At 42.3% G+C, this 24,381-nt stretch overlaps 1 protein-coding gene across 4 annotated transcripts in view; it reads left to right on the top strand.

Annotated features, from left to right (window-relative positions):
• The window catches only part of Iml1 (GATOR complex protein Iml1), a 486,471-nt gene that overhangs the window by 436,262 nt on the left and 25,828 nt on the right, over window positions 1-24,381 (top strand). For 3 of the 4 annotated variants that reach the window (XM_068390604.1, XM_068390583.1, XM_068390591.1), the window contains one exon: window positions 20,504-20,596. The exons of the other annotated variant lie outside the window; for it this stretch is intronic. In XM_068390604.1, coding sequence (XP_068246705.1) covers window positions 20,504-20,596 — 93 coding nt within the window. The remainder of the gene's footprint in view (window positions 1-20,503; window positions 20,597-24,381) is intronic. 4 annotated transcript variants of the gene reach the window in all.

Below are 24,381 nucleotides of genomic sequence, written 5' to 3'. Positions count from 1 at the left end.
ATGTCCAATTAGGTAGAATTTTCTTTTCCGCTACATAACTCAAAATTTATCATATCTAGACAGGTTTTATCGCAATTCCAATTATTCGGTTGTAAAATATAACCTTTCAGAAAAAAATGCAAAATGAATGCTATAGCACAAATATCAACCCTTATAATACAAGCTGAAAGTTCCGGATGCAATCAAAATACATACTTAACATCAGTTGTGATAATTAATTATGTCAGATACTCTCTGTCTCGTGAGTTTTGAAGTTGAAGTAATCCCTCCTCTTGATACCATAAGTTAGTGTGGAAGAGGGGGTGCCATGTATATGCACATCAGGTTTGTATAGAACTAAGAAATTTTATTACTAATATTCTTTTTATTTTTATGAACCTCTGATGTTCATCTTGCTGACTCCCACACAGTGTTAGAGGTGAGTTGCAATTGAAGGAAAGAGAGGGATAAATTTAAGTAATACCTGGTCTAGAGTAATTGTCTAGATTACTCTAACAAACTGTTTAAACTACGGTTTGAAATATGGGACTTGTTACGTTGCCCAACTTTATGAACAATAATATTATAATTAATATTACTAGCTAAGCTACAACCTTAGTTAGAAAAGCAAGATACTATAATCCCAAGGAAAATAGCCTAGTGAGGAAAGGAAATAAAGAAATAAATAAATGATATGAGAAATAATGAACAATTAAAAGATATTTTAAAAACAGTAACATCAAAACAGATATTTCATATATAAACTATAAAAAGACTTATGTCAGCCTGTTCGACATAAAAACATTTGCTGCAAGTTTGAACTTTTGAAGTTCTACCGATTCAACTACCCGATTAAGAAGATCATTCTACAACGTGGTCACAGCTGAAATAAAACTTCTTGAATACTGTGTAGTATTGGGCCTCATGGTGGAGAAGGCTTGACTATTAGAATTCACTGCATGCCTAGTATTACGAACAGGATGGAACTCTCCGGGAAGATCTAAATGTAAAGGATTATCAGAATAGTGAAAAATCTTATGCAACATGAAAGTTCCTGACCAACATATTAAGATGAGAATCAGTAGCTGAAGACCAGACAGGAGAACAAAACTTGAAACAAGGTAAAATGAAAGAATTAAAACACTTCAGAATAGATTGATCACTGAAAATCTTAAATGACTTTCTCAATAAGCCAATTTTTTGTGCAATTGGAGACAACACAGACCTAATGTGTTTTTCAAAAGTAAAATTGCTGTCAAGAATTGGACCCAAAATTTTTAAAGTCATACAGAGTTGAAGAAACATTATCAATGCTGAGATCTGGATGTTGAGGAGCTACTGTCCTTGACCTACCGTATTTCCCGTGTCATAAGACGCACCTTTTTTCAATATTTAACTTAGCCGGTGATTATATAAGCTGCAACTCTGTTGCTCGACAGAAAACTCTACGTTAAAAATCCGCCAGCGATCGCTATGCAGGTAGGGGGTGTACTTCAACAGCGCCATCTGTCGTGCAGGTACTCAGTACTCAATGTAAACAAAGAACTCAATTTTCTCTCTGTCGGGCTACCGGCAAGACCTACTAATTCGCTGTTGCTAACTGGATTTGTTTTCACAACTATTGGTGAAGTACACTATTCTAGTTTTGAGCTTTCGCTATGCAGGTGTTTTATCTTCATCTCAAAACTTGAACTCGTTTTGGATAGATTTAATTATGGTGACAAAGAGAGTATGGACTTTCTTTCACTTTTAAATGGCCGACCCTTCCCTTAGACGGAAGTGTGTTTAGGCTTTTAGTAATTATCTTATCACGTTATAGATTTTCCTCTATATATTTTATATCTCTCCGCCTTTATTAGGCCTCTTCGATTAACTTTCCATTTTTTATAAACATATAAAATAAATTTTAATGCTTTGTTTATATAGACCTTTCCTGAGAGTAGGCGGTCCTAACTTGGAAACCGAAGTTAATCAACATTGAGCCCTTTATATCGTCTTTAGCTTTTAAAGGATTTAAAACTTTTTAAATGTAATATTTTATGAAAGAATTTCTTTGATAGTCTTCGTACTGTTTTCAAAGATGAACTAACGTTTAGTTTTTTATGCTACGCAGTTGTTGACGTTCAGGACGTTCAACATGCGCTCTATCGTTACGATAGAGAGAGAGTGTATCACGGTTTCACTTTGCAGTAAGAGTAAATCGATTCTGACGTTTTGTTCTTTCTTTCTTAGCTTAAATGTTTTAAATTCTAATTTAAAGGAACTTTTTATTTGAAAAACCTTTCAGTTTTTTCCTTTAGTCAAATAACATGTTTTTTTGACGATATATAATTGGGCTCTTCTCTTAGGTGCGAAATCTAGAGAGAAAGAGAGAGAGAGATAGAGACGGAGGGAGAGAGAGGAGAGAAAACGTTCCGTTCAAGCGGGTAACGTTGTTCTCGTGTTACTCTCGTCCCTAGTCTCTGTACGGGGAGGAAGGATAAAACGTTTTTAGGTTTTTATTCTCGTCCCCAGGCTATGTGAGGTGAGAGATTGAAAACGTAGTTATATGAACTAGTGTTTAGTCTCTTTCCCAGCCACTGATTTTTCCTTCTATCTTAAAATATGTTTTCTGTTTTTTGCTGGTATTATGAGCTTGCATTATACGACTAATTTCGCAATTACTACCTTTTAATGAAGGGTAGAATTGCGTGTTTCAGGTAGAAATAAGTGCAAAACAGAAAATCGAAGTGATAAAGTGATATGCGCAAAGTGTTACAGTGTTGCGTCCGAGGCGCAAAGTGTTACAGTGTTGCGTCCGAGGGTTCGTCTGTTCGTGCCTGTCGTTCACCTAGTCCGGGACCTCTTGCAAGCTCCCAAGCCCAGGGGAGAAGTAATGTCAAAAGACTTATGGGTTCGAGAAGCCTTGACCAACGAACAGACGTTTTCCCTCTATGGTATCGGGTGTTTCTTACCAAGATCTCCCCTACCATAAGACAAGAGAGACGTTGTTTCTCCTCGCCATCCGTAGGCTTTTCGCATAAGAAACCTGTCACAAGGTTTCGAAGCCCTTAAGCGAAAGTCAGTCCTTTCAGGACAGGTCCAGCGTCCTGGTTACAGCCATTAGGACAGCTCTGACCCTATGCAGTCATCGGATAACTGCTCGCCGCCTAACAAAAGCGTAACACAGACTCCGAAAGTCTCTTTTTGTAGGCAAAGTGTTGCGGTCACAGACGTTACCCTCGTCTATTACCACAACCATTTCCGTTGATCCTTAAGGGGTTGTATGGCAAAACATGCAGTATATGCTTGCCTCCCTTATGGAAGACTATTCTGCCGATTAGTCCGTTGAGTCTAGCCGTTTATCTCATCGATATCCTGGCTTTCAGCCAACCTAACGTTCCTTTGTGCTTACTGTTGACGTTGGCGTAGTTTAGTCACGTCAGTCAGGTTGTTTAGAACCACACTCGATGCGGTCTCGTGTGGTTTTTCAGCCGCATTTGGACGTTAGGCCACTGGCTGATGCTCCTGTTGACGTTCTAGACGTTCACTAACAATCGGAGTTGACTTGTTTTGACGCTGTGCGTCAACCTCCGCATTCTAGAGTTGTTTTGACTGCTCAGTCTAGGCAGTCAAAGCAGTCTCGAGTGGACGCTGTACGTCCTCACGCACCTGTTGTGGTTGACAGTTCAGTTGTTGACAGTTCACAGACTGTCAAGCAGTTACATGACGTTGCGTTCTGGTCCGCTACTAATGCACCAGTGAGAGACTCAGCTTTATCGGACAAGGTTCCTGTAGATGAGGAAGTTGCTGTTCTCCCTCCTACTGATATTTCCTTGAGGACTCTGTCAGATGGAGAGGAGCCTTAAGCTGCTTAGCCTCCTATGGACTTTAATTAAATCATGATGATTTTTTTAAGGATCTTCGTCCGGATCTTGTAACTGCTGCTCCTCGTTCGCCTAAACGTCAGAACTTACACTAGGCCTAGCTACTTCGAAGCCGTTGTTTTTAAGCTAGTGCTCTCTCGCTCTCCTAGAGAGCGTTACGTTGGCTAGGCGACTGGTTTTTCACCAGGAGGAGTTTGGGGGATACAGCCTTTGCTTTCCCTTCTTTTAAACTGGTTTATAGAGCAAGAGTCTGATATGACACGAGAGAAGTTCTCGGCTTGGGAGTTCATGCCTCTGCCCAGATAGACTTCTCAATTCTGGTAGACTCTCCCTGGCGCCTAGCCAGGAGACGCTACAAGTTGTTTACAGGTCAACTTCTCAGCTGTTGTCGAGCCTTTGAAGTTTTGCTGTACTATTATGTCACGCATAACAAGGCTTTCAGGGATGGTAAACGGTTCCGCCTCAGTCGCTAACCCCGTCTGTTGCCACACCTGCTCCCGTAGACCCTAAATGGGCTTTGCTGCAAGACATGCAGTCCAAGCTTGCGTCCTTGATAGAGGACTTAAATGCGGAGAAGAACCTTCTGGCCAACAACCTTCCAACCGGTCGGTTGTGCGCCCTGTTGACGCTGAGGTAACCTACTCGCGTCTGCCAGTTGAGGTGGTTCCTCCACCGATGCGACCCAGTGTGGGTTGCCAGCCGCACGTTGACGTTAAGCGACGCTCGGAGGTGGTTGTTGACGTTCAGGACGTTCAACAACCAGCAGAGGTGACTTGTTGTGACGCAGTGCGTCAACCTCAGCAACCCGGTAGGGTGTTGACTGCACAACCCAGACGGTCTAGACAGTTTCGGGTTGACGCTGTGCTTCCTCGCGCACCCATGGTTGTTGACAGTTCACAGACTGTGCAGCAGTTCCATGATATTGCGTCCGGCTCCGTCACGCATCCACCAGTGCGACCGGATTCAGCGAGTCAAGAGGTTGCCCACTCCGTTGCCGTTTCCTCATCAGTTTCGGATGAGGAACCCTCTGATGAGGACGTTGCTGAACAAGACGATCATCCCCCAGCCCTGCTATCCATCCAGAAGATGCTGAAGAAGGAACGCTGCTCAGTCAGGTTGTGGATGAGTCTGGTAGGGACGCTGTCATCCGTGGATCAATTTGTGTCACTAGGAAGACTACACCTCCGTCCTCTTCTATACCATCTAGCTTTTCACTGGAAAAAGGACAAGACGCTAGAAGCGGTCTCGATCCCGGTTTCCGAAAAGATAAAGTCTTGTCTGACTTGGTGAAAGGACTATATCAACCTAAGAGAGGGTCTTCCCCTGACTGTTCAGACTCCCAACCACGTTCTCTTCTCGGACGTATCGGACGTAGGCTGGGGTGCGACATTAGACGGTCGGGAATGGTCGGGAATATGGAACTCGAGTCAAAGGACAATGCATTTCAACTGCAAGGAGCTACTGGCAGTACGTCTGGCCTGGAAAAGCTTCAGGTCTCTCCTTCAAGGCAAAGTGGTGGAGGTGAACTCGGACAACACCACGGCTTTGGCGTACATCTCCAAGCAAGGAGGGACCTACTCTCTGACGTTGTACGAGATCGCAAGGGACCTCCTCACCTGGTCAAAAGGTCTAGACATATCACTAGTAACGAGGTTCATCCAAGGCAACTTGAATGTCATGGCAGATTGTCTCAGTCGGAAGGGACAAATAATTCCAACAGAATGGACCCTCCACAAGGATGTATGCAAGAGACTTTGGGCCACCTGGGGCCAGCCAACCATAGATCTCTTCGCAACCTCGATGACCAAGAGGCTCCCAATATTTTGCTCACCAATCCCGGACCCAGCAGCAGTTCATATAGATGCCTTTCTCCTAGATTGGTCACATCTAGATCTATATGCATTCCCTCCGTTCAAGATTGTCAACAAGGTACTGCAGAAGTTCGCCTCTCACGAAGGGACAAGGTTGACGCTAGTTGCTTCCCTCTGGCCCGCGAGAGAATGGTTCACCGAGGTACTTCGATGGCTAGTAGACGTTCCCAGAACACTTCCCCTAAGGGTGGACCTTCTACGTCAGCCACACGTAAAGAAGGTACACCAAGGCCTCCACGCTCTTCGTCTTACTGCTTTCAGACTATCGAAAGACTCTCGAGAGCTAGAGGCTTTTCGAAGGAGGCAGCCAGAGCGATTGCTAGAGCAAGGAGAACATCCACCCTTAGAGTCTACCAATCGAAGTGGGAAATCTTCCGAAACTGGTGCAAGTCAGTATCCGTATCCTCGACCAGTACCTCTGTAACTCAAATAGCTGACTTCCTCTTATATCTGAGGAAACAATGATCTCTTTCAGCTCCCACTTTCAAGGGTTACAGAAGCATGTTGGCATCAGTCTTCCGTCACAGAGGCTTAGATCTTTCCAACAATAAAGATCTACAGGACCTCCTTAAGTCCTTTGAGACCACGAAGGAGCGTCGTTTGGTTACACCTGGTTGGAATTTAGACGTGGTACTAAGATTCCTTATGTCAGACAGGTTCGAACCGCTACAATCAGCCTCCCTGAAAGATCTCACCTTAAAGACTCTTTTCCTGGTATGCTTAGCCACAGCTAAAAGAGTCAGTGAGATTCATGCCTTCAGCAAGAACATCGGATTCTCATCCGAAACGGCTACATGTTCTACAACTTGGTTTTCTGGCCAAAAACGAGCTGCCTTCTCGGCCTTGGCCACTATCGTTCGATATTCCAAACTTATCGTATGGTTGGAAATGAACTAGAAAGAGTCTTATGCCCTGTAAGAGCTCTTAAGTTCTATTTAAAACGAACTAAACCTTTACGAGGCCAGTCTGAAGCTTTATGGTGTTCAGTTAAGAAACCATCTTTGCCTATGTCAAAGAATGCTTTATCCTATTTTATCAGACTGTTAATACGAGAAGCTCATTCCCATCTGAATGAGGAAGACCAAGCTTTGCTGAAGGTAAGGACACACAAAGTTAGAGCTGTCGCAACTTCCGTGGCCTTTAAACAAAATAGATCTCTGCAAAGTATAATCGACGCAACCTATTGGAAAAGCAAGTCAGTGTTCGCGTCTTTTTATCTTAAGAATGTCCAGTCTCTTTACGAGAACTGCTACACTCTGGGACCATTCGTAGCAACGAGTGCAGTAGTGGGTGAGGGCTCAACCACTACAATTCCCTAATTCCATAACCTTTTTAATCTTTCTCTTGAAATGTTTTATTATTATTTTTGGGTTGTCCGGAAGGCTAAGAAGCCTTTCGCATCCTACTTGATTTGGCGGGTGGTCAAAGTCATTTCTTGAGAAGCGCCTAGATTAGAGGTTTTGATGAGGTCCTGTTGTATGGGTGTAACCCTTGATACTTCAGCTCCTAGGGGTCGCTCAGCATCCTAAGAGGATCGCGAGGCTCCGTAAGGAAGACGTACTTAAAAAGGCAGAGTAATTGTTCAAGTCGACTTCCTTACCAGGTACTTATTTATTTTAAGTTTGTTATTTTGATAACTGCTAAAATGAAATAAAAAATCCTTAGCTCATAATAATGTAAACATTTATTGCTGGTCTCTACCCACCCCCCTGGGTGTGAATCAGCTTATATAATCACCGGCTAAGTTAAATATTGAAAAATGTTATTTTTATAATAAAATAAATTTTTGAATATACTTACCCGGTGATTATATATTAAAAGACCCTCCCTTCCTCCCCAATAGAGACGCAGTGGACCGAGGAGAAAATTGAGTTCTTTGTTTACATTGAGTACTGAGTACCTGCACGACAGATGGCGCTGTTGAAGTACAGCCCCTACCTGCATAGCGATCGCTGGCGGATTTTTAACGTAGAGTTTTCTGTCGAGCAACAGAGTTGCAGCTTATATAATCACCGGGTAAGTATATTCAAAAATTTATTTTATCATAAAAATAACATTTTTCACGAAAAATGCCCCCCAAAGCCACCCTGCGTCTTAACACTTAGAAAAAGTTGTAGAGGGGAGTTGACACACCTCAAACACCAAACTATTGACTTACAAGCACTTAAACTCACGAGAGATAGAATATAAACCTACAATTATCATTCATATAATATAAATTCATTCATTTTTATATTGCACTTCATTTAACGAAGTACAGTAGCAAATTATTTGTTTATTTTGGTAATCAGCTGATGACTCGCTAACCCCCATCCACAAGTAAACATGCCAACTAGTGGTCTCGTAGCAGACGACACTATGACATGGTTGTTTATTCAGTATACTGTATATCTATTTTCTCATATTGTGTTGATATTTTGTAATAAAGCAATATATTGATAATGACTTTGTTGCCCGAGTTCAGAAATAATACAAACAGACAGTTGCTGAATTCATCCTTGGAAAAAAAAACTTTTGTTAGTTGAGTGCAGTATTACTAAGTTAGCAGAAAAGTAACTAGACCCAGAATCATATAAACAGTAGCGAAAGTATTCCACCTAAAAGAATTTATAGATTTCTATACTCGATAACTACATTTTGTGTGAATATTTATAGGGTATATCAGGAATTTTGGAACTATCACTAGAATTTCATGTAAACAATATTTGAAACACCAAGCACATGAGTAAACGTGTAGTTGTGGTGGAAACCACGACTGATTTAGTTGTTTCTTATGTAATAGAATTGGGATAATCGGCATATAGCTAATAAATATTAACTTGAACATTTCATAATACACCCAAAATAAGAAAAGTTACTGTGCCAGACAATAATCATGCTAGAGTCGCTGACCATGGATTTCTGCTAAGAAGTTTTGAAAAAAAAAAAAAAAAAATTTCCCTCTAAAACTGCCTTGCTAATTTAAGGGTGTGTCTTAACACGGGAAATACGGTACTTACAATCATACATTGAGTTTTGTTAGGATTCAATTTCATGCTCCATAATTGCACCATGCACCAATTTTAGCTAGATCTCTATTAAGGGATTCAGCAACCCCAGATCTACATTTAGGAGATAGAATTAATGCAAAGAGTGTAGCATCATCTGCTTATGCAACAAGCTTGTTTTCTAGGCCAAACCAGGTCATGTGAATATAGTATGAAAAGTAATGAGTCAAGAACACTACCCTGAGGAACACCAGATATCACATTCCTATACTTACTATGGTGCCCATCAATAACAACTCCTTGCGATCTATTACTTTAGCATGGATCCATGTCCCTTAATGGCTGAAATAGAAAGCTTCTTATAAAACACAAAAAATAAAATTATTATCCAAGCTAGTTCTTATCCTGAACAGATTCCTAACTTTGCACCAATCAAAATAAAACCTCCATTATCTTTTATGTAAGTTCATGGAAGATTGTCCATTAGAACATCTAAACAGGCTAGATGTATTTGAAAACCCTTAGTTTCTGGCTAGTCTCCATGCAGTCAGATGTAGCGCTGATTGGTTTGGATGTATCCCCTTTGATATTGGTTGGTTGGGCAGATTCATTCTATATGGCAATCTTTTCACATTCAGACAATTTGGGCCACAGATCTGTGAACCCCTCTGTGGCCAGAAAGGGAAGCTATCAGATCATCAAAAGGAGTTATTAGCATCATCCTATTATTCACAGATATCCTGAACTTATTTATCACCTGTCGAATCATGACAAGCATAGGGAAACATCCAGATTTGACCAGTCTTTTACCAAACATCTACCATTCCATCTAATGAATCTGGCACAGGTGAACAAAAAAATCTTTTGGTCAGTGATCTGACTAACATTTCTACACTCGAGTGACTCCACTACTTTCAAATCTCTCGATATATCAATAGATGTAGAGACCATTTGTTTGGCAAAATCTGATTTTTTTCCTGCTTAGCTCGTCTGTTAGTATGCTTGATTTTTCAGGAATGAACTGCAGAAGTAAAGCAAGTCCACTTAGACTCGTCTACGATGGCACTTCATCCTCTATTCAATATAAGAATGGCAATCTTGTACCCTTTGGTTCCTGATGTAGGCGAGTGCTGTCGCTTTGTCTGAAAACATTGACACTGACTTCTCTACCGCTAGTTGTTCTTGATCTTGAAGAGTCTTGTATAGTACTTGTAATTCTAGGCAGTTTATGTGTAGTTTTATCTCCTGTAAATGGTTCCGAGTTGCTCTCCAGTCTTCCTGTGATGCATCTGTAAACAGAGATAGGTCTGAGATTTTTAACTCCAAAGAGACTCCTCCTGACACATGACTGATTGTCTTACCAATTCAGTAGAAGTTGGTTTATCATCGGTTGAATTGTTAAGGTGTCTAGATCTGTTGTCTTGTTCCAATGTGACCTAGTTAGGTGAAATGGAAAACCCTTATTTTCATACGCACCAGTGGGACTAATTTCTCTAAGGAGGCTGTGGTTTCTAAAGGCCTCATCAGCATTCACACCGAAATGGGTTCCGGTAATTTTGATTTGTTCCAACACGAATACTTACCTCGAACTACTTTCTTAGGAGTTACCTGTAATCTCCTCTCTACCGACCAGAGTTTTGTGTAGGATACCCTAAAACCCGTTTTCTATGAAGGCCTACCTCGGCATTAGAGAATGTGCCCCGAGGGTAGGCTTTGCGCTAGGTCGAGGTCCGCTTGGGTCGTTAACGCCAGTAAGTTCTCTGGTCGCGACGTGTCACCACGTCGCTCTCGTTCTCTCTCGACCCTTTGTGTGCGCCGCGTGTGTCCCACGTGTTTACCACGTGGTAACTTGTACTTATCCCTTGTGTTCCTGTGTGTTCACTTTCCGCCCTTGTGCTTCCCCAGTGTATTCCTTGATTCCCTGCGTTCCTGTGTCTTGTGTTTGTGCGTTATGGAGCAAATCCGCCGTTGTCCTGGGCCTAGAGCCGGTAAAGCGTGTGGAGCGTTCCTCTCCAAACCTGAAGTGGACCCTCACTCCCTTTGCTCTTCCTGTAGGGGCAAAGTTTGTTCGTCTTCAGATACGTGCCCCGAGTGTGTTGGTTGGAGTGATATCCAGTGGGTGCGTTACGGCACGAAGAAGAGAAAATCGTCGAAACGTTCACCCAGGAAGGCTAGTGTTTCTTCGCCGCTACCGTCACCCAGTGAACAGTCCGACGGGGCTTCTGTCTCGCCTTCCCCTACCCAGAGTAGGGGCTGAGGTAAGTCCATCGTGGGGAAAGAACCGAGCGTTCTTCCCCAGGAATCTGGTGAATGTGCAGTAGGGATTGCGGGACCTTCTCGGGCTAGTGAGGAGCCCGGTAGTGCTGTGTCAGGGTGCTCTGGAGACTCGGCCCTTGTGCTTGGGGGGCACGTGCCCTCTGATGACCCCTTGTGGGGTAGTAACGTTGTTTCTGTGTCTTCGCTCCCTTCGTGGGCCTGTGTTTCAGGTTCTTCGGCAGGCGGCGACAACCAGGGTAAGTTAGGTTCCGCAGGGAGTGATGCCTTCGGGTGGAAGCTTCCCAAGACACCGGGTAGGTCCCCTATGCGAATGGAAGAGGGCCTGGATTCCTGGTTCCCTAGTGTTGAGCGCCAAACCTCGTTCCCAACCCCGCTCACGGAAGTTCCCGAAGAATTCCTGCAACCTTCTACCTCGGGTACGCAACGAGTCGCGAAGTCCCCCGCGGTCCCCGCTCCCGCCCGCCGTACGGTAAGTGCAGTGACGTCGGGCTCTTCGGAGGAGTCTTTCTCGTCGGGTGAAGAAGCCAGGAGGAAACATCGACGTCGGAGGGAGCGGTCCAGGAGCAGGCGTTCCCGTTCAAGATTGCGTTCCAGATACAGCAGGAAGCGCTCCCGTTCTCCAAGAAGAAAACACAGGAGGAGTAGGTCACCCGATGGCGATTGGGTTTTCGTACCCCGTAAAGCAGAGATACGATGTTCCACGGACCGGTGGTCCAAGGATTTCTCGCCAAGGAGACCGTCCTCCAAGCACGGTTATGACCCTCGCAGGCAGGTTCGCGAGAAGGACTCTTCATGCAGGCATAAGACCGCGAAGCCTCCGGTTCACCCCGCCCAGCGGGGTGAACCGCGCTTCCTTACGGGCAGCCTGGCCGAACGGTTCCCGCTGTCGGGTCAGCCCACGGGATCCGCGTCCTCGTCCCCCAGAGAACTTGAGCGGACACTAGTCCTCGCTGGGTCGGCGATGCCTGTGCTAACCCCCGCCCCTGGTGCGGAAGCCTCCGCCTGGGAGGACCAGTACCTCGGCAGGGGAGTGCCTGTTGTGTCAAGAACAAGGCGCCCGGTGGGAGTGCCCGGTGACCCGGCTCCCCGGGCTCAAGCCGAGGCTTCGGCTGACGGTAGGGAGGGTTCCCCGACGGAGGACTCGGCCTATAGAAGAGTGATTGGCCTTATCAGGAGGCATCACAAAATAGAAGAACCGGCAGCTACCGACGAGGACTATTGGAGGTCCAGCCTTATATGGTTAATGCAGGCCCCTACCCTGCCTAAGACCTCCCTGGCTCTCCCTCTAGCCCGGGATCTCATCCTGGGACAGGAATACGTAGATAAAGTGGTGGCAAGTAATGCCGAAGCCCCCAAGACTCAGAGTTCTTCTAAGTTACTCCAGGGGCTCAAGACGCAGGGCAAGGTCTATGTACCAGAAGGACGTCGACCAGGAGCCTGCAAAGTAGAACCTTCTCTTGACATCCTGGGCCAGGGCGTCTCGGAGGACAGAGCCTCTTCAGCCCCAGTTTGTTTTTCTCCATCGGAGGCCGCGATGATGGAGGAAATGTCGAGGGACCTGGTGCACATCTCCTCTTGGCTAGACTGGTGGGCTTCCACCTTAGTAGGAGTGCAAGCCACGTTTGATCCTACAGACCCGGAACAGCAGAACCTCCTGAGGGAACTTATCACCTCCGGGGGCAAGACGCTCAAGTTCCTGACGTACCAATCGCTCGCCCTGACAGCGAATTGGGTACTCTGCAAGGCGGACACCATCCTGGCAAAGGTGTCCCGAAAGGCCCCAGACAGGGAGGCGCGGGCCATGAGGAGCCTTCCCTTGTGGGGTGACTCCTTGTTCCCCTTAAAGGACTTACAAACCATTATGGAGAAGGTATCTAAGAGAAAAGAATTAAGCACCCCCAGGCCTACGCCTACAAGGAGACCGCCCTACAAGAGGTCAGTCTCAGACAGTGCCGCGACGGCTCAGGCCTCTCCTAGCATGACGAAGAGAGAAACTCCTTCTTCCTCCTGGACCTCAGCACCTCAGCCCCCCCCCCCCCCATAGGGGGGGCCCCAGCAGCTTCAGCCTACTTTAGGACAGGTTATTCTGCCTCCAGGAGAGGCCGTTCAGGCCGCTCCTCCAGAAGGAGATAGAGTGGGAGGCCCCCTATCCCTGCCCAAGCCTCAGGTTGGGGGATGCCTCAGACTATATTGGCAAGCATGGAAAGCTCACGGAGCGGAGCCCTGGACAGTGTCCGTACTGAAGGAGGGCTACAGGTTACCGTTCTTAGCAGAACCACCCCCTCTAATCCCGGCCATCCGAGCAGAGTGGCTGGTCCCCAAGGATCCGTTGAAGAAGACCGCCCTTCAAGAGGAAGTGTCCTCCATGTTGGAGAAGGGCGCCATGGAGGAGATTCTACACCCAAGCCCGGGTTTCTACAGTCGTCTGTTCCTGGTAGAAAAGGCGACGGGGGGGTGGAGGCCGGTTATAGATCTGTCGGCTCTCAAGTTCATAAAGAAGACAGACTTCAAAATGGACACTCCGAAGTCAGTCCTACTGTCCTTGAGGGAGAAAGATTACATGATGACCATAGACCTCAAGGACGCCTACTTCCAAATTCCGGTCCACCCCTCGAGTCGAAAGTTTCTCCTGGTGAAATGGGGTTCCCAGATCTTGCAATTCAAGACCCTTTGCTTCGGATTGTCAACAGCGCCCCAGGTATTCACGAGTCTTCACGACAGTCTCAGTGTGGGCTCACGAACGAGGCATTCGCCCCATCCGATACCTGGACGACTGGTTGCTTATTTCCTCCTCGAAGGACCTCTTGAAGGAGCAAGGGATGAAACTTCTCCAGTTTCGCAAGGATCTGGGTATCGTGATCAACCCGAAAAAATCAAACCTATCCCCCTCCACCAGAATGACCTACTTGGGGATGACGCTAGATACCCTTCTGGGAAAAGCTTTCCCTTCAGAAGACAGAATAAACAATCTCATGGAGATCATTCGCCCGTTCCTATCGGGGCGCCCCAGGAGAGCGAAGGACTGGCAAAGACTAATAGGGCATCTGGTGTCGTTGGAGAAACTGGTTCCCCAGGGGAGAATCAGACGCAGAGCCGTCCAATGGAACCTGAAGAACCTCTGGTGCCAACTGGACTCGCAACAAGTACTAATCCCAGTTCTACCAAACACGAGGCCCTCCCTGGAATGGTGGCATTGCCGGTCGAACTCGCTCAAGGGGATGCCCTTCGCGAACGACCCCCCCGAGATACTGCTGTTCACAGACGCCTCCAACCAGGGATGGGGAGCCCATCTCCTCGACGAGACAGCGAGAGGAACCTGGATGGACGGGGAAAAGGACCTCCACATCAATGTCCTAGAGTTGAAGGCAGTCCAGAAGGCTTGCCTACACTTCGCAGATCTACTAAGGGGAAACACTGTGGCGTTGATGTGCGACAACGCCACAGTAGTAGCGTACATAAAGAAACAAGGAGGTTTGAAGTCAAGGGAGTTGTGCGATCTCACCATAAAGATTCTAGATTGGGCAGAAACGAACCAGGTTGTGTTATTAGCAAGGTTCATCCCCGGGAGAAAGAACGTGCTGGCCGACGGTCTCAGCAGGGTGGGCCAAATAGTAGGGACAGAGTGGTCCCTCCTTCCGGAAGTAGCCAAGCTCATCATCCAACGTTGGGGTTCCCCAGTGATGGACCTCTTTGCAACCAAACTGAACGCTCAACTTCCCGTATATTGTTCTCCTGTACCAGATCCGAAGGCAGCCTTGGAGGATGCCTTTCAGCACAGGTGCTAGACGTGTACGCTTTTCCCCCCTTCACGTTGATAAGGCAAGTACTCAACAGAGTAAGGACGGCCCGAAACTTAAGGATGACTTTGGTAGCGCCCTGGTGGCCGGAGAGAGTGGTTCGCAGACCTAAAAGACCTGGCGAGTCAACCTCCGTGGCCACTCCCTGATAGGTCAGACCTTCTACACCAACCACATTTTCTCAGATTTCACGACAACCCACAGTCTCTGCGTCTTCACGCCTGGAGACTATCGAGCGACTCCTGAAGGAGGAAGGGTATTCATCAGCTACTGCTAAGAGAATGTCGCTATACCTGAGAAGGTCTTCAGCTGCGGTCTACCAAGCTAAGTGGGCCTCCTTCATGAAGTGGTGCGCTTCGAGGCACATTAAACCCCTCAAAGCCTCGGTCCCAGACATAGCGGATTTTCTGGTATATCTCAGAGACAAAATGGGAATGTCAATCCCAGCCATAAAAGGGGTACGGGCCGCCTTGGGCCAAGTCTTCCTCCTGAAGGGCATCGACCTGGGTTCCTCTAGGCACATCTCGATGCTTGTCAAGAGCTTCGAGCAGTCCTGCCCCCCACAAGCAGCTAGGGTGCCTCAGTGGGACTTAGCTAAGGTCCTGAAGATGTTGAGTGGCCCCCTCTTCGAACCTTTGAAAGATATCTTAGACAGGGATCTCACTCTCAAGACAGTCTTCTTGCTAGCCTTGGCGTCCGCTAAGAGAGTAGGAGAGATCCATGGGCTGTCTTATGACGTCTCTCATTCGAGGGGGTGGAAAGAAATATCTTTAAAGTTCGTTCCTTCTTTTGTGGCGAAGACCCAGAACCCAGCTGTCTGGGATCCTAAATTCGAAGGTTTCTCCATACCAGCCATCCCTAAGACGGGTAATGCTGAGGATTTAAAATTGTGCCGGTCCGTGCCATTAGAAAATACCTTGAAAGAACGGCTCATCTCCGGCCAGGCATCAAGAGCCTCTTCGTCTCCACGGGTGTTACTAAGAAACAAGTATCCAAGAACACCATTTCTTCTGGTTGAGACAAGTTATTGCCAGGGCCTACAAGGAAGAAGATCTGGCCGTGCCAGGCGTCCCCAGACCTCATGACATCAGGGGTCTGAGCACGTCCTTAGCCTTTGAGAAAAACATGGCAGTGGGTCAGATCCTTCGGGCAGGTACTTGGTCTAACCAGTCTACTTTTACTGCCCATTACCTCAAGGACTACTCGAGGAAGTCCTTAGACAGGTTCTCCATTGGGACAGTCATCTCCGCTCTCCAAGTGATTTAACGGTAAAAGGCCCAGGCTCAATCGCGGATAGCAAACCGGGAGACACAGGTTCGTTTCCTTTCATCCTCCCCAGTTGTTCCCTATCCTCATCGGAGATAACCATCTTGTACCATTGGATAACACGTTCTCCGCAACTACGTTACTGGATGCAACATCAGAAGAAGTTTTTCAAAGGGTGAGTACTTAGACACTAACGTGAGCTCTTTGTGTAGTTACCCTCTCGTCCGTTTTCTAGTATGTACCGTTATACCTAGGCCTCTTGGCTTCCGCTTACTGGGTCTGTAGGTCAGAAAAGCACTCCCGCCTCCTAAAGTGTAAGTCTCCTAAGAAATTAGTTTGAGGTAAGTATTCGGGTTGGAACAAATCAAAAATTTTAAGTAATTTTTATTTTTCCTAACATACTTACCGAGAACTACTTTCGGGTAATGGCCCTCCCTTCCTTCCCCGAGTGCCTCTCTGCCCTTGCAAGTATTGTGCTGCATCAATAGAACTTACTGGCGTTAACGACCTAAGCGGACCTCGACCTAGCGCAAAGCCTACCCTCGGGGCACATTCTCTAATGACGAGATAGGCTTTCATAGAAAACGGGTTTTAGGGTATCCTACACAAAACTGGTCGGTAGAGAGGAGATTACAGGTAACTCCTAAGAAAGTAGTTCTCGGTAAGTATGTTAGGAAAAATAAAAATTACTTAAAATTTTTGATTTTTTGTAGCAAAAGAAGGAGTTCATCCCATTCTCTGATGGAAAAACCTGAAAAGGAACTTTTGCTGTTATCATTCCCAAGTGTAGAATCTTTTGAGTCGGATTCAGTTGGGACTTTTTGACATTGACTGTGACCCGCAGCCGATCCAACAACCTGAGTAACGAAACTTGTTTAATTCTTATCCTCTTCAGTGAATTGATTGTGGGGCTGTTCTGAGCCCGAAACTTAGGCACTTGAACCTTTGACCCATTGACAAAACAAAGGCTTTTCCTTGAATTTAGATGAATAGGAATGTTAAAATATGCGTTTGTGAGGTCTTTCGAGAACATCCAATCATTTTGTATTCAAGCGGCCAACATTTCCTTCAGGTATAATGAAAGGTTCTATTGGTGACCCTTCCCAGGCTTCATCAATCTTTTTGAAGCCAGCTGATGATGTGGGAATGTTCTTTTTAAAACTATAGGAAAGGGAGGTTGGTTCCTTCAATAACCTTGATGCATCACTGCAACATTGCCTTTGTGTACATCTTTCTAAAATTTAAGATCGTCCAATGATCCATGGAGTATTGGAATGGTGGTGGGTGGCAGGAATTTTGATCCTAATGAATTTAAACTCCTCCATTAGGTCATGTTCAATGGCTGGAAGATTGGCAGGAGCATTGTCCATTAGCAGCAAGGCATGGAGTGAGAGGTTATTCTCCATGTAGTACTCTTTGACTTCATGACAAAAAACTTAATTGTCCCATTCCACATACAAAATGCTAGTCACCCATGCCTTGTTATTTGACATTCACATGACGTTCAGTTACTTCCGCATCTTTTACGTTTTAATAGCTTGTGGATTCTCAGAGTGAAATGCCAGGTGAGGTTTGATTTTGCCATCCCTTCTGACCTTAGCTCAGAACTGCATGGTTAGAGTCTTTAATGCTAGGTTAAATAGGATTATGTAAGTAACCTTTTCATCACTCAAAATATTAGCAAACTGAAATTAAGATAAAATACCAAGTTCCGCACGGAACTTGAATGGAAACCAAGTAATCATTGAAGCTTTAAAAATGTTAATGGAGATTTTTCACTATCTAAGACAGAGGCTGCAGACAAGGGATGAGTGTCAAGTAAAGAGAGAGGCAGCTTTGCAACAAAGGAAAAAACTGTCCCTTGTGATGAATCTTGTGTAAAAGATCTGCAAATCATGGGCGGTTAAATTGCCAATGAAGATGGAATCTCACATGGCTTAGTGTTTTTTATTCTGAATATAGATCTTTGTCTCAGTAAGATGTCATTCTTTTGTCCCCTAAATGCTATGTGAGGACCATAAGGGTAAAAAAATAGTCTCTCTCTAGTGCTTTTAACATAGATTAAAGCAGACTAAATGGAAAAATAATTTAAGATCAATCCACAATTCAATCAAAGCAGTGTTATTAAGATAATCTGTTGAACCAGTGAAGTTCGAATCTGAGAGATTAACTCTGAAGTTTGTGGGGACCTAGATGGTGTAATACTTGCTGATTTCCATAAAGGGTAAAAAGAAACATAATTATGGGAAACTTACAAAGTGGTCTTTGGAAGATTGAAGAATGCACAGGCCAGAAAATGGAAAGAGAAGTTGTACCCTTAAATGTTGTTAAATCAAGATGGTACCTCAGTTTATTGCCTAAGAAGTGTACAATGTGATTTTTTTTATAAATATTGATGGTAATCCTTAAACAGTCCTTAAAATACCCATCTTGTACCTTCAGACTTTTTCATTCCTTAAAAACCATGCAGTATGTTTTTTTTTTTCAATAAATACGGATGGCAACCCTTCAACACAGTCCATAAAATGCCAATCTTGCATCTTCAGATATTTTTCTGTTCCCAAAAGTAATTTAAAGAAGTATGGTTTGAGTCACTGGATGCAAACAATAAAGAAGTTTTGAACTGGTTAAATGGAAATGCCAAAGGATTTGCATTGGAAACATTGCATGGATGGACACCCTGTCTTCTGATGTGTACAGATAAATGAAAAATATATAGACTAATAATCCATGTAAGCTTTTAGAAAAAGAAAATTTCCCCATATACTTTTCCAACTTCATATTTTTGGATCTCAATATCTTCTACAGTATTTTTATCCTTTTTGTTGTACTTCAGTAAAGGCTGCAGTATATAAAGGTGTTATTGTAGTTGCATATTCTATTGATCGTTATATTATGAGCAAATAATGGTGAGGGTATCGGTATGTTAAGTTAGATATATACATAAGTTTTTGGTCAATTTAGTTGCTTACACAGATATTTTTACAAATTGAGTTTATGATGGATTTTTCAAATTCATGTGATGGCAAGTTGTTCTGTAGCACTGGGTGTTTATTGGTATAGATCTGCATTTTTATTTTATTACTTGCTAGAGGATTTCCATTTCACTATGGTGTGTTATATGTTAATGTTGCATTACATGGTTATGATTAGTACTTAGATAGGAAGTTGTAAATTTTGTCCCTAAATGCGTAATTCATATTTGGGACTTGTACAGTTAACTGTAGAATTTATTACATCAATATTTTCAAAGAAACTATTTCATCGTGGGACCTTTTGGTGTAGATCCTTATTTTTCATTCATTTTAATAAAATAGTTTTACATAAAATTTTCAAGAGTGAATAATCAGGCTGTTTTATTTTATGTTTTATACACATTACTAGGTGTTAATACAAAGGATTTCTTAAGTAATAAGACTCATTTATCTAAGTGTTGTTAAGTTACTGTTTGTTGAAATTCCATAGTGTACAGGAAATTTACAAATTTTTTATGTGTTCATACTTTTATGTCTATTTGTTTCATAGGATTGAATTAGATTGAATTTCCAGGACTGCTATGTTTTGTATACATTTGGATATTCTACAAATATGAAAGTTGATAATGCATTTATATTAATTGTCTAAAAAATTGTTCTTGAATATGTGGTTATTTACACAAAACAAAAGGTATGTTGAAGAAAAGATAAATTATTTTCTGAAGGATTATTAGGCATCTTCATTAGTATTATGATTAAGTATATTGCATTTTTTATCATACATTTTCAATTTTACATAAATACCATCCTGTTTAGTTGATAGATTACTATTATAGTTAAATGAAAGAATACTGTATTAGTACAGTAGTGCAGTAACCAATATAGTAAATTAAATTATTTTCCTCTTCCTTTAAAACCTCAGTGCTTTTTACCATTCAAAATCAATTTATATTCATAGATTTCTTTTGCTTGACCTTTCATTGATAAAAGGTTACTTTAGAAGAATATAATTCTTTGATTTTTTCATAATTGTACTGTATTAGCCAAGTCTTGCTCAAAAATTATAGTAGAGGAGTATGTAATATAGTATGCCTTTTGAATTGCTCTTAGCTTTATCTTAATAAATACATATGGGTTAGATATTAAAATAGCAATTTTTGGCAGAATTACTTTTACTTTTACTCATTTTTTATCTGATTAAGTTGGAAAAATCAGTTTCCAGATTGTCAATATCCTTCCCAACAGAATTGCATGCCCCATGTATATTATGTATATATTTTAGATGTTATGCAACTTTATAGTTTTTCTTTTAACATCTCCTGTAACCAACCCATTTACTAAGTACTTAATCTTGCTGCTTTTTTTTTTTGTCTTGATTACTATATTAACAGTTTGGGTTACGTACACTTCTGAAGAATTTGATACATATTGTGTAATGCAACACTAGCTGCATTGAGAATGAATGTGCTTCCTTGCTTCCTGTAGGCTGACTACTTGTATGGTGTGGCAAGCCCTCATGTGGAGTATTTCCATCGACTGATAGCTGACTTATATTCCCATGAGATCAGCGAAACACAGGTTTGTAGTTTGATCTTATATTAACTGAGAAAATTTTGTTTTATTGTTGATTTAAGGTGTGTCATGGTTTAATACAGTATCATAATTTTGTACTTGTATTCATTAATACAGTACAGTATGCTGAAAACAAATTCTTCTCACAGAAGTGTGCCTTCTTTGGCCTATTGTAGGCAGTACTGAAGGTTCTATCCAGCATTAGAGTCACTGGAGGTTCTATGCCTTTCTGCATTATGCCATCCATTCTTTTCCTTTGGTCTCTTTCCATTGATCTGTACAATATCTTAAGTTTGATATTGATCAGGTTTTCAATCTTCATTTAAGATCAAGTCCTTTAGGCCAATCATGTGAGAGTAAAAGTGACTTGGTGATATTGATTATTATTTGAAATAATGTACATGAATATTTTAAGTCAACCCATAGAAAAACTTAATGTCCGTTATGTGAAATCAGAACAATAAAGCGAAAGTTTTCATTTTAAATCATTTTAAGCTTGTAACGCAATGGATATCATATTTAAGATTGCAGTATTACTCCAGTATTATTGCTGTTTTTGCTTGTACTAGTTATTGAGGGGAAGTGAAATGTTAAAACCATCAGGGAGCATGAAATACAAAAAAGCCTATGTTTTACAAAGTGATGAATTTCAAATAGATTTTCAAATACATTTTTTCATTCATGTTTATTTTAGTTTTGTTTGATATATATAAGTTTACAACCCAACAACTATGATTTTTTTCTATAAATAATTGAAATAAAAAAAATCTTGATAAACTTTTGCATCAAATATTCATCCAGTCATATATTCTTTGTTAGTAGGCTACTCATTAACCTTTCATCCAAAATATTGGATAAAAGGATTAAAAATATTTGTACCAGATTGTTCACTAAGAAATTTGTCTAAATTATTTTTACATTAGCATTTTCACTGATAGTTCTGCCACATCATTTTGAGTGTATATTTTTTAACTGCTATTTGTTCCTATAGAGATGAGCTTTATTGCTTAATGAATGTTTATTAACGCCACGACTCTGCATGCATTATTGGAGTGAGTAGTTTTTACCTTTGTAGAAAACTTAAAGTATCTTGCATTGTATGTTGCTTGTGCTATAGATTTTTTTTTAGAATTTTGCCTTATTGCACTCAAAGTGTATTATATTTCCTAGAATATCATGCATTGTCATTCACATTTACCTAGGCATGTGCTTAGCCTCATGGTTTATTATGAACCAGAATGTGATATACCATTTGTATCAACAGATACACAGGACTTTTTTTTATTAGTTGTTAACACCATATGTGATATTCATGTCTTTTATTTTTCAAACTGCTTTGCATATTGAAATAAATTTGCTTTGAAGTTTGTAGAAGGGCATCTTTAAAGCTTATACTAATTGTGATGATGAAAGTCATATATCTTACCAATGTGAAGTGCAGCTATCATTACAATTGGCTTTAAATGGGGTAATTCAAGACATTTTCATCTAAGAATTTATATTTTTTTTAGTACAGATTAATTTCTTGTACTCAGCATAATTGCGTGTAGCATTCAAATGTTGCATGAAATTTATAGAGAAATTATTCACCTAAAAAAAGAGAGAGAGAGAGAGAGAGAGAGAGAGAGAGAGAGAGAGAGAGAGAGAGAGAGAGAGAGAGAGAGAGAGAGAGAGAGAGAGAGAGAGAGAGAGAGAGAGAGAGAGAGACAAAAACCCCAGGTAGCTCGTGGGGTAAGAAGCCCAGGTGCCTCGTGCCTCAGGTAGGTCAATGTATGTCCTCAGGTCCCCAACAGTACATTATAGTTAACTAAATCATTCTACGTGTAATTTAATCAAGGTGTGACATAGTTGGGAAGATAGGGGACAGTCACATATTGTAAGTCACATATTGTAAAAGTTAAGGGTTTATAAAATAAAGATAAATTTATTTTATCATTAGTAAATATATTTGGATAATCACAAACCCAAAATTTTAAATTAGCCTGAATAGTAAATTAGAGGCACAATGAGCTGCTGATGCTTTGTCGAGGAAAGATGACAGCCTAAAGAGACGAGGCAACTCGTGGAGAAGAACATTTACATGCAACCTAAGAATGAATGATTGATAATTATCTGGCATCATAACATTGTCACCCGATGCTGATTGCAGTATGATTGATAAATAATTAATAAATTGGGATACAAAATTCAGAAATAAATATATAACTTAACAAATGAAGCATTTAAAATTTCATATGCCATTTAAAATTGAGTAAGAAGGCAAGCTTCCAAAACAAACTTAAAAATGCCACTGGCATTATACAAAACTCTTCCAGGAATCTTGGCACGGACGTCCAGTTGGACAAGAGTCCCTGGAATACCTCGCTCTGCTGAATTGCATCATCACAACGTTACTGTGCGGCGAGTAACCAAACAGGTAGTTTGAGGAGAGATTGCAGAGGTCGTGGTGGTCAGGGCTATAAAGGAACTCGCTGCGTAGTAAGAGTGTGACTGGGTACACTTCATCAGAGCGAGGGGTACCAGGAATTCTAGTGTCCAGTTGTACCAGCTATCTTCATTATGAACTTCAGAAAGGAATCTTTCTTTTATATCCACGAGACTGGGACATTCAATCTTTAAATGCCTATCAGTTAGGGGAACCAAGTAATCATTACACAGGGGTTGGCACCTGCCAGTCATGAACAATTAGTGTTAAACTTGTGTGCATAATTCTAAGGTGATAAAGAGCAGTTTCCCCACCTTTGAGGCATAGTATTTTATTTCCTTTTGTGATCTTCAGCTTATTCTGGTCAACAGAATTCTACTAATGTTGCCAAATATTACAAGAGATATTTTGAATTGAGGCAGAAAAGTCATTACATGGAAGTAGATAACTTCCAGGAAATAATTTTTCTGGTACTTCTTATGCTAATTCATCTGCCTTTTCAATTTCTGGCACACCCACTGAGGTAAAAGCCAGCCAAACTCGACTTCCTTGCTTGCATTGCTACATATAGCCACTCTAAAAATTGTTGATTAAAGGGTTAGTTGAATTAAAAACTGTCCATGCCAGCAACACAAGTAAAATCACCTTCTTTAATTTGGCCCATTGCTATTTTTACAATAGCAGTCAGAATACCATACAACTCTGCTGTGAAGGTAGATCATGTTAAAGGGAGAGCATGTTTACAATTAAAACAAGAATTGTACTCCCCATACTTTTCATCATCTACTATGTTGCCTTTCACCATCATCATCATCTCCTCCTACGCCTATTGACGCAAAAGGGCCTAGGATAGATTTCGCCAGTCGTCTCTATCTTGTGCTTTTAATTCATTACTTCTCCATTCATCATCTCCTACTTCGCGCTTTATAGTCCGAAGCCATGTAGGCCTGGGTCTTCCAATTCTTCTAGTGCCTTGTGGAGCCCAGTTAAACGTTTGGTGAACTAAGCTCTCTTGGGGAGTGTGAAGAGCATGCCCAAACCATCTCCATCTACCCCTCATATGGTACTCAAGTAATCTCTCATATAGTTTCATTTCTAATCCTATCCTGCCATTTAACTCGCAATATCCTTCTGAGGGTTTTATTCTCAAATCTGCTAAATCTATTGGAGATTGTTTCATTGTCATACCAAGACTCGCGTCCATAGAATAACACCAATCTCACTAAACTGATATATAGTCTGATTTTTATATTAAATTTTAGGCAATTTGATTTCCAAATTTTACTTAACCTAGCCATTGTCTGATATTCTAAAGACAATGTATTGGAGATCATTGTTCCTAAATACTTAAATGATTCTACCTCAT

Source organism: Palaemon carinicauda, chromosome 1, assembly GCF_036898095.1.
Source record: "Palaemon carinicauda isolate YSFRI2023 chromosome 1, ASM3689809v2, whole genome shotgun sequence".
Lineage (NCBI taxonomy): Eukaryota > Metazoa > Arthropoda > Malacostraca > Decapoda > Palaemonidae > Palaemon > Palaemon carinicauda.
The sequence above is the reverse complement of the archived record's forward strand: the minus strand, read 5'-3'. Positions and strand labels throughout refer to the sequence as shown.